The sequence below is a fragment of the Dipteris shenzhenensis genome, chromosome 4 (assembly GCF_047967505.1).
Source record: "Dipteris shenzhenensis isolate YYH24624 ecotype China chromosome 4, Dip_SZ_1.0, whole genome shotgun sequence".
Classification (NCBI taxonomy): domain Eukaryota; kingdom Viridiplantae; phylum Streptophyta; class Polypodiopsida; order Gleicheniales; family Dipteridaceae; genus Dipteris; species Dipteris shenzhenensis.
The window spans coordinates 18,852,648-18,864,080 of record NC_141599.1 but is presented as its reverse complement, the minus strand read 5'-3'; the positions used below and the strand labels follow the sequence as shown (position 1 = coordinate 18,864,080).

The 11,433-nt window shown below is 44.8% G+C and overlaps 1 protein-coding gene across 1 annotated transcript; it reads right to left on the bottom strand.

Annotated features, from left to right (window-relative positions):
- Positions 1-7,093: 7,093 nt before the first annotated feature.
- Positions 7,094-9,844, bottom strand: LOC147902550 (pescadillo homolog). The gene has a single exon (XM_087373712.1). It carries the CDS (start codon positions 9,686-9,688, stop codon positions 7,826-7,828), a length of 1,863 nt encoding a protein of 620 aa, XP_087229838.1. The 5' UTR covers positions 9,689-9,844; the 3' UTR covers positions 7,094-7,825.
- Between the last annotated feature and the right edge of the window lie 1,589 nt (positions 9,845-11,433).

The following is an 11,433-nucleotide window of genomic DNA, read 5'->3' as shown; positions in this document are numbered from 1 at the left end:
TCAGTTTATTGTCCTGTTCGATATGGGGAGTTCAAAAGATGCCATCTCCCCTCAGCTTGCCAAGACAGTGGGTGCCTCACGAGCTTGCAGTGGACGGGTTCACGCCCGGCTTGCACACACACATCACGCATAAGGCCATCCAGTTCACTTTTTCAGTTCAAAAGGCCATATTTATGCGGGATTTTATATTGACTCCTTTGATGGGGTGCGACATGATCCTCGGGATTCAGTGGTTCCGTGAGCATGTTCTGACGCCTAATTGGTAGCATGACATCTTCACGATTGTGAAAGGTTTACTTGAGTCTGCCGCGATACGCGGTGATCGGAGCATATCAGGGATTCCATTAATCTCTCATATTCAAGCAGGTCGCGCCATCCGCAAGGGTGTCATGTGTGCACTTGTCTATGTCTAGTGCCAGATCGTTGCAGTTCAAGCCGCTCCTCCGATGGGGCAAGCAATGGTGGATCTCCTCCAAGAGTTTAAAGACATCATGCTCCGGGACGATCTACCACCCCAGCTATCTCCCAACCGACCGGAAGACCATCGCATCAATCTCCTTCCGGACTCGACACCTCCAAGTAAGCTCCCTCATCGACTTTTAAAGTCTATGGAGGGGGAATTAGAGCAGCAATTGTCTCAATTACTACACGCAAAGTTTATTAGACCTTCTTTGCCTTTTGCTGCACCCATTCTATTTGTGGACAAGTTTCCTATGCCCCGCATCAAGTACATCTTGGAAAGACTCAATGGTGCAAGATTTTTTTCAAAGATTGACCTCAAGAGTGGCTATCATCAAGTTTGGATTTTTGAAGCTGACATCCCAAAGACAACTTTCCGAACTGAGCGAGCTCATTATGAGTTCATCGTCGTGCCCTTTGGTCTGAAGAATGCACCACCAACATTCAACAAGATGATGTCTCGGGTATTCGCAGAGTATATTGGGAAGTGATGTTCATCTTTCTCGATGATATCCTTATCTTTTCCGCGACAGCCAAGCAGCATAGTAAGGATGAGCGATGCCCCTACAGTTATTACGTGATAACCAGCTATATCTCAACGCAAAGAAAAGTGAATTCGGATTGCTGAAAATTTAGTATTTGGGCTACATCAATAGTGCTCAAGGGATTCGATTGGACCCTGAGAAGATCCAAGCTATCACAAGTTGGGCTGTCCCCACGATGGCCCAGGAGATCCGATCCTTTGTGGGTTTGTGTCAAGCATACATACGCAGCCCCTCTTACAGATTTATTCAAGGGAGTAAAGACATGCAGACAAAAAGTTCAAGTCACAGGCAAAGCTTTGCACGCCTTCCACGACTTGCAACGGTTGGCTACGACAGCACCAGTTATGAAGATCGCCTCTTGGGATGATCCCATTTCTGGTAATCACAGATGCTAGCAATGTTGCCATAGGGGCAGTTTTACAGCAAGAAGATAGGCCCGTGGCATACTACAGCAGAAAGCTTAACGATGCCGAAAAGAACTATTCAGTGTATGATAGCTCCTCGGTGTCATCCAGGCATTAAAACATTGGAAGCCTTTCCTATACGGACAGACCTTCACGGTGAAGACAGATCACCGAGCCCTTAAGTGGCTTCAGACAATGCCTAGTATGCAATGGAGTGATCGGTAGCAGTGGAGGAGTCAAATATTCCAGCAGTTTGGGGGAATGATCGAGTACGTTCCCGACAAAAACAACCCCGTTGCAGACGCTCTCAGTCGGAAAGGTTCCATCCAGACCATTGAGCAGACCACTGTGCTCGAAATCAAAGAAAAGAATCTTGATAGCATGAAGGCACAGTACGTGGAGTCAGCAGAGTTTGGCACGTAGTTCCAGTTAGCCACGACGCTTGCTCCAAGCCATTACTCATTAGAGGACGGTTGGCTTTTCTATAAGAAAAGGTTGTGTACTCAAAGACAAACGACAGTTGCTTCGTCATGATGCCCATGACGCCCTTACCATTGGTCACAGAGGTATCAACGGGACTTTGGAGAAGTTAGAGCGCTATTTCTATTGGCCAAAGATGCAGAAGCACGTATACGACTGTGTGCAGAATTGTCAAATATGCCAAAAGGTCAAGGCTTCCCACAAGAAAGCGGCGGGCTTACTTATGCCATTGCCCATCCCCGATGCTCCTTTCCAGGACATAGGTATGGATTTCGTGTGACCACTTCCAACATTCATAGGTACGCGTAATACTCAATGTCTTACTATTGTTTGTCGCTTTAGTAAATATTGTATGCTCATTCCCTGTAAACAAACGGCCATCGGTGAAGATGTAGCTCGTTTATTTATCAAGTATTGGTATCCCATTGGAGGGTTGCCAAAGACCATAACATCTGACAGGGACTCCAAGTTTACGTCTAACTTTTGGCGAGCCTTGTTTGATAATTTTGGTACTAAGCTACAGATCTCCATCGCTTTCCATTTGCAATCGAACGACGAGACGAAAAAGTATAATGGTATGGCATTTGATATTTTGAAATCATATTGTCATGATGCTCAGGGAAAGTGGGAGCAGTTTCTTCCGCTTGTGCAGGCCATTCAGAACGATACCTATTCTTCGAGTATTGGTCGCACACCTTATGAAGCGGCGTTTGGATGGCGATTTACCTCACTCCACACCCGGATGGTGTCTCCATCTCTTGAAGCCAACAAAACCACCGAATCCATGGCAGAGATTATGGAGTCTGTGAAAAGCCGCATCGCCAAAGCTCAAGCATCGTATACATGCCAAGCTAATAAATCCAAACGAGATGTCCAGTATAAAGAGGGTCAATGGGTGCGGTGTCTCCATCTCTTGAAGCCAACAAAACCACCGAATCCATGGCAGAGATTATGGAATCTGTGAAAAGCCGCATCGCCAAAACTCAAGCATCGTATACATGCCAAGCTAATAAATCCAAACGAGATGTCCAGTATAAAGAGGATCAATGGGTGCATTTACACATTATCAAGCAACGATTGAAGCAGGTGGGCAAGCGATGCCCTAAGCTGTCCTTCAGGAGCTTCGAACCATTCCCTATTATTCAAAAGATCAACGATGTCTCAATGAAGTTACGCCTACAACGTGTTCCATGTAGCTTGGTTGAAGCCATATTTTGGACCTCCTCTTTCAGAGATTTCTGACGAGCAACCACTTGAAGTTCTTGAAGCCGAAGTTTTGCAACCAAAACAGATCCTTTGTCATAAATTCAAGCATGGGCCACGACGCAAGATCCGGGAGTTTTACACCAAGTCCCGTGATCGAGGTACCCATGAAGCGGTGTGGTTGACGAAGATTTTTTCCAAGAGTTTCCCCAGATATTGGCGGACTACTTGGAAGCAATGAACCTACCGCCAAGTTAAGGAGGAAATGTCACATGCACCCCTGCACTTGGGTGCAAGGTGACACACTGGCTACATCGACAAGTGCATTATAGTTCCCAGAGAGGAGATTTTGTCGTATGCTGTGACCCCTTTGTGAGCCCTTGTCCAGGGATAGTCAAGCACAAGCTACGTAGGTCATTCTCTTAGCCTTAGGTCAAGTCAGTAGTTAGTTCTTGTTCACTAGTACCCAATGGAGAACAGTAGGTTAAGTATTTCCATCTTATAGTTTAGGTCTTAGCCTAGGTTAGGAGTCCCTTTAGGGTCCCCAAAGGCTGGACAGGTAAGCAAGGAAGGCAGCCTGCAAAAGCTGCCCAAAAAAATCCCTGGCAAATGAGCCAAGAAGTGCTTTTTATAGGCTGGTTGTAGGCCATCAGTCTATAAAATAGACTGAGTTGGTCTGTTTACAAACTGGGTTGGCTTAGTCCAGCGCTATAAAAGGGCCCCTTGGCTGCCTTGTTTTCTCATTCAATTTGCTCCTGCCTTCAATCCTCCTACAACTCCACTTCAACCTCCTGTGCAACCCCTGAGATCCTCAGATCTGGCCCTGCTCTAGCCTCAGTCCCTTGGCCATCAGTCCAGCCTGATCTGAAGGTGACCACGCAGCACAATATTCAAAGGTTTGGACCAACAAACGGACAAGGTTTGGACACTATTTCCTTAGCTTTCTCAACTCTCTTTTACAGCTTACTCTCAGCTCTATATTTCAAGCATCTCTCAGTTCTCATAAGATCTATCACTTCTAGTTTTTACTCTCTCACTCACGTAATAACCATGCATCCCGGTATACAACACAAGCCTCTTGCTTTGCAAAAGCGTCCTACATCGTCAATGTGGACAGCATCAAGGTCTCGATATTGGTCGACGTTGCCTCTCAGGTCTTTGGTGGGTCTGCTATACGTGTGCACAGTGAGCTCTTCAGAAGCATGTTCCGTGCTCTTTTAAAAAGTGTTCTCTGTATTTCTCAGTCCTCCAAGTATAAAGCAAATTCTCCCCTGATTGGGGGAGGGGGCCCTCAATGGGTACAAGGACCCAATCGGTTGTCGACTGTACTCTCTCTCTACCCTCATCTCCTTTCTCTCTCTCTGGTAAACAATGCTCATTCCTCGCTAAAGGTTTAAGGGTCTTGCTGTGAATTACACAATCAGATAACTGTTGCATGTTACATAAGCACATGTTAGATACGATCCATGCACATGGCCAACACCCTCATTTATGCCACAAAGTCATACACCCATTCGCCCGCTCCTTGCTGAACTTGTGCTACAACCATTTCAAAAATGCTTAACCACCTTCATCCTTATTGAAGAAGGCAGCCAAGTGCATGTCTAAAACATTGCTAGAGACAAGCCAGCTTCTGTAAAGCACTATTTTGAGAAGATACAAGTCTGGTTTATACATGTTCTCTAACAGACTGGTAACCCATAAGTTAGTACAGAATCACCACATCATTGCATAGTTACTTCAAAATCATTATAAACATGAGAATTGGACAAAGACCAAAGTGAGCGAGTACAAAGAATGGGATTTTATTTAAGTATAACCACAAAAAACCCTCAATACAAATTTCATTTTTCATTCGCCCATACAAACGAGAGAGTAGCCTCAGGCTCAAAATATATTGAGCTGGTGGTTTGGGTTTTCAATAGAATCAGACACATTGAAATAATTATTTTGGGCTGCTGTATCTTCCCATCAATTAGTGGATCCAGTCCTTCTACATTCAAACACTAGGTAAACTTGGCCTTCGAGTCTTCACTCCTAGTAACTCAACCAACCTGGTGCCGGTGGCTTATTACGCACCAAAGAGGCTTTTAGTCCCTCTTGAAGACGGTATATTCCTTTCACAATAACACCTGCTTCAGGAGGTTTCAATTCGGAAATAGCCTCATCTTTGAGTTCGATGAAGCAATGATCCAAGTACAAGTATGATTACTCCCTCAAGCTTTTCCATCAACATGAATGGAGAAGGAAATGCTGTATCAGCAGAGAGGCATACCTGATGGCAAAGCCTGCTTCAAGGAAGAGCTGATCAAGCTACTCGCTTACGAAACTCAGCTGCCGGTTGGCAAAGCTGCTACAGCAAGGAGTTTTGCCAACATCCTGATCACCCACAGTACTTTGCAAGGTAAATAAACAGCAGCTATGGAACGCAGCCACCAGGCACAGTTAACAAGGCTTGAGGGATGCAGAAATCTGACTAGATACATGTGGGAAACACACGCTGGGTCAGGCAGGCCATTCAGTTACAGATAACTGGGCCTATTCAAGATCAGTTTCAATGTCATCAACATAAGGCTTTGATTAGTTGACAGCCTATGAGAGCTTGTATCTTAAGGTGAAAGAGGGCAGGAGAAAACTGCAAAGTAACATGAGCTCTATGCATACACACCTACATGATGCACAAACAATGCATAGAAGCTTATTGCCCGTTTAAACAGGCTTACAAGCAACGGAGTTTGCCATGCCATCCTCCCAGGCTGCTGTACAGTCCCATTGGAGATCTGCTCCCACAAGGAATACAATTATCCATCACAATTACCATAACGTGTCAACCCTTGGCTAGATGAGAGACTACTAGCTTTGACAAATTGCTTCTGAATTAATAGAGAGATGCACCTATGATGAGGAACAAGAGAGAAAGAGGAGAGTGCATCTCAACAGAGCATCATCAACATGAAACCCATCGCAAAACTATAAAGTAGACCCAAGGCAATGCACCATTTAAGATAGAAACAATTATCGCAAAACCAGCAGGCCGCAACATCGACGAAAACTTCACAAGGGGAAGTTTGCAAGTGCATACACCTAGATGAATCCAGGAACATTCCCAAACTCATCCTCTAAAAACACAACATAGTGCAGTTTCAATCTCATGATAGTCACTCACAAGGTTGAAAACCATAAACTCCATCATGCATAGCAGGGACTAGCTACTATGACATCCCCACTGACGTCATCAGCGCCCAACAGTGGGTGTAGACCATAGTATAAAAATATGCTCTCACACATACAAATCCACACACCCACACATACTTGAGCATTCATTTATACAAAGTCTTCGTACTGAGTTTCTGTCGGCACTCCGGAGGTGAAGGGCAGACTCAGCCATGACGAAGGCTAGCACTAAAGGAGAAGGCAAGTGCAGCTCAGAGAAGTTTGCAAGTGCAGCTCAGAGATCCATTCCATGCACATATCATTTTGAAAAACTAGTAGAAGTTTACATATGCAGCGGGGAAGCCATGGTATGCACACGTGTGTGTGTGTGTGTGTGTGTGTGTGTGTGTGAGTGAGTCAGTGAGTGAGTGAGAGACTGAGTGAGAAAGTGAGATCCCCATAATTAGCAGTGGCAACACAAGCATCTTGCAAGGCTCTTCAACAAAACAAAGGTAAAGTTCTTTTCGCATTCAAATCTAAAGTTTCAAGGTCTCCAATACTGATCACCCACAGAATTTCAAAATCAACACAGTGAAACTGCTCACTGGTGTCACAATAGTGCCCCCATGATGAGATTATGTTATAGCAAAATCAAATCCCAAACTTGGACCACAAATGAAAGTTTCGAAGTATTTCAACCCTCATGAGATTTGATTTATGTGTTGTGTGATTCTTAGGCATGCAGGAGTGCTCCTCCATCAGTTATTCTAACAGCATTGTGCCAAAAGAAGTACAAAATGCTAACCTGTAGCTACACCGTTGGCCAAAATTGTGCCCATGCGTGTGGGGGAGGGTTTCAATACTTCCAAACCTTCATTTTAGCCGAAGTTTAGGATTTACTATAACATAATCATCTCATCATGTGCAACAACAGATGTAGACATTCCTTATAGTTTGCTGTGTCGTAGGCCTGTTCTTCATAGTAGTGCCCCTATACCAAACCGAACATATGATCACTTCTATTGTAGGTGTCATTCACCATGGTCCATAATAGCTCAACAATTCTATAACATATCATGCAGGGATAGAAAATCAGAGTGTCATTGTGAGAGTTTACAGTTGTAACATCTTGATATGAAAACAGACATCCACTGAAAACTCACATCACAATTGACTTGGTCCATTGTTCTACCCTCCCAACTTTTATGACCTCAAATCCAAAGATGTTTCTATGGAGCAGTTATTTATCTTTGTTAGTCAATTGTCACCAGCCCTAGTTGATGGGATAATAATGTTAACTTCTAAATCTGCCAATGCCACGATATTAAAAATATATTTCACTCACCAGTACACCTCATTCAGCTGCCATTCGAGCCATGCTCTAAAGCCAGTCAAACTTCAGGACTACACCATCGATGATGGAGGAGTTAAACAATAATTTAAAGTTTCAGAGAACGAAGAAGCATCTGCACAAAACAAGCTTTGCCAAGGACTACAAACAATTAAAGGTCAGCATGCCTCTAAAAACCTACCCCACATTGACCGATTTCACAACACAGGGTCTTTGATCTTGCAATTCTGTCATTTTGTATCCTCTCTTATTTTACCAGCTTTCCTCTTCCTCTCCTTCAGTAGCTCTACTCCTGCTCTTTTCTTTGCCCTTCCCATCTGCATTGCTTCATACAGCTTCCTCGCTTTACGTGGCATCATAATCTGGGCCATAGCTAAGGAGGTTTCATTACCCTCACCTGCCAATTCATTGTTTTCCAGCTCCCTCTGCTGCACTTGTTCAATGGTATCCAAGGTCAACTGCAATGATTTTGAATATGGGATACCAGCAACCTCCCTTTCTAGTTCCTCCTTGTATGCTTTCTCTATAAGAACTTCCTGGCTCTCCCTCGCAGCCTTTTCACTTGTTTCATTGTGACGAGCAACTACGGTCGCAAGGAAGCTCTGAGCCTCCTCCATTTCTAGACCCTCTTCACCTGGGAGGGGTAAGACTCTTTTCTGTGAGGCTGCTTGAAGACGTTTTATGGTCTCCGCATATTCTGGCATGTACCCTTCATTTTCATTATCCACGAAAGGAGACAAATGAGGTGGGGGCACCCTACCCAAGGCATAATCCTGCGTAGGCAGCAACATGCGATTATTGACAGAGTCAAACACCCATTGTGGCTGTACGTAATCCCTTGAGAGGATGACGTGACCCTGAGTGGGCCTGTCTACGATTTGGTGAGTAACATCTTCATCGCTTTCTTTGAAAGGTGCTCCATCTGCATCCCACGATGCAACACCACCAAATGCACGAATGATGAAGAGCAATGATTCTCGAGGAACCTCACGACCAAGAAAAAATTTCAGGTCCTTGAAAAGACTTCTACATTGCCTTGTATCCTCGTCTTCATCTTCTTCCCTTTCCAATTCTTCGACAGTTTCACTTGTACTAGAAAGTTTTGGGGCTGTTTGACTTAATGCGTTCTCACTCTCTTTTGTCATAGTTGAAAGTCTTTCCTGTAGCGAAGCCAGCCTTGCTTGTGATTCTGCAAGCCTCCTCTCAACCTTATCTGCATCCATCTCTTTGCTGCCCGTATGCTGTTCCTGTTCATCATCTCTGTCGATGACTTCAGATCCTTTCCCAAGGTCCCTCATCACAGCGTAGAGCTCTGCCGCTTCAGCCTCAAGTTGGGGATCCAAAATGGGGGGGTACTTCAAACCCATAGAATGATAAAGCTTGAAATTCACAAACCCCACAAGAGTCTGATAGAACTCAACAAAAGTTAGCATCACTCGAATATCCACATCATCAGGAAGAGCTTGACTCAGAACGTGAGGAGTAAGCCAGGTAATTTTCTGTCCAGCAACGTCTGCTTGATAATAAATGCCCTTTACTGAAATGAAAGTTCTGCGCAAAGAATGCGTTCGCGCTACGTATGCTTGCCATTCAAGGCTCAACCTACGACACTCGTTCACAGTTTCTACAGGGATCTTATATGAGGCTTCCGCAGGGAAAGTTGCAAAGAGATGCAGCAACGTCAGAGGATCATCCAGATCACGGAGAGCATCAATGAAAGAGGGATATCTTTCCCTCACGAGGTGATCGAGAGAATAACCGGGTTTATTCCTCTCCAATCTAGCAGCTAACTTCGCATTCTTTTTTGCCATGGCTTTTTTTATCTTCTTTTCAAAGGCCTTGATCTCCCTGCTCCTGTCCAACAATGGCTCGTGCGCCAGAAAGTTAATGTCCTTGACATGATAATAGGTCTTAGCCTGCCCCTCAAACTTCTTCTTAGGCTCGCGAGGATGAATGCCTTTGAGGATACACAATCGCCGGAACTCGGGAAGCTTGATCTGAAGACGATTGAGCGCCTTGTTACGGGTAGTGTACTTAGCGACATTCCCTTCTTTCTTCTTGCCGGGAGGGCGATAGTGCTTGGGCTTCGTCATGGGCAAGCAGAAGACTAGCCGTGCTGTTACAAGCTCTTCTGAAACTCGGATTGCGGCTTGGATTGTTCTCAAACCGTCTCAGTTGCTGCAAATTTGAACGGCGGCATGCCGGACTCAGAATTTTGCAACAACGGCACTCATCAGAGGGGCTGCATTTCACAGTTAATAGGTTTAGGGTTTAAGCTTTAAAGGTCTTAAGGAAAGGACCTAGGGAGGCCAAGACCAAGGCTCAAGCACCTCAAACGTGTCAAGCCCCACGTGTAGCTCGGTCACCTGGTATGGGGGCGGGAAAAAACGAGACCTAGGGCCCTTCAGGGTGTTTGAAAGCGACAAACAGCGAATGGGGGGATCATTCTCTAGGTCGTGACAATGACCACAAGTTGTTTCATCCGGTTTTCCAAGTTTTTTAGTCGCGTCGCGACCTTGATGGAGTAGGATTAACAGTCGATGCAGCGAATGGTGGGGTCATTCTCTAGGTCGTGACAACGACCGCAAGCCGTTTCAATCGGTTTTCCAAGTTTTCTAGCCACGTCGCGACCTTGATGGAGTAGGATTGGCAGCCAATTTGAGTCCGAGGTCATGAGCCGATTGCTCGTTTCCTGATCAGAGCAACCAATTGTCGACTTCACAAGCAAGAATTGCAAAATGACAACGCTAATCACAAGCAAATGACATGGCCATGTTCGGTTAGTCGAGGCAACAGATGTCATTGGAAGCAATGAGTCATGGCACGTGACATTTGGTTTTGGTGCACGAGTGTGTGAGTTATTAGTCCTGAGTTTTTTAGGGAAGAGCGTTTTACCGATTTGGTATGTGTGAAATGAGTAATGTAGTTGGTCAACAAGCGGTGGGCAAATTAGGATTCTTCATTCATTGATCAGATGTGTGGGGGTTAAAGGTCACTGTGCCTTTACCCCGGTTATGTACAATACTCAAACACATATATAAATGAATGAAAAAGAAGATTAGGGTGTTCTGCACCCACCAAAACTTGTGTGGCTCTTTGTTTATCTCTCTCCCTCTTCCGTTCTTGCTTCCGTTGAGAGCACTCTCCGGGTGATCTAGTTGAGCGTGCGTGAATGCCTGGAAGCTCAGCAGCTCTGTGGGAGGAAGGAGAAGCTCTGTGGGAAGCTTTGTGGGTGACTTTACTTGCATCCGAGTGTGCAGAGACCTTGGAGGAACCTTTGGAAAAGTCACTTTGGTTTTACGAAGTGGTTTTGAGAGCCTGTTAAGTGTTTTCAAAGAAAAAGTCATTTTTTAAAGCTTTTCCCTGTTCCATTCGATGACAGAGACTTTGTATTCACTTGTAGAGGCAACTATTGCTTGCTTTTGGTGTCCATTTCATTTCAGGAGCTTGGAAACACCTTTATTCTTGAATCTGGGATCTTTCATTGGATTTCTGACTCACTGTGTCAGTTTCTACGTTTTTCTGCCTGGGTGTTGGAACTCAAGTTTGGGGCAACCATTTGCAGATCTGTTAGTTCTGGTGGACTCAAGAGGTCCTAAAACTTCTATGTTGCTCATCATTCGCCCTCCGGTGGAGTTTACAAATAGTTATGTTTCCAAAAACGTTTTTCAGTCCATGTGTTAGACCCAATGATTGAGACCATGGTTTCTAAAACCTTCTACCCCATTGCATTCCGAACGCCCAAAGACCCCTACCTTTCAGTTCTTGCGCGATTCGGTGGAGTATTTTTAGAGTTATAGATCTCTGTGTATTGGATTTCGTCTCTCTGTTATGCATT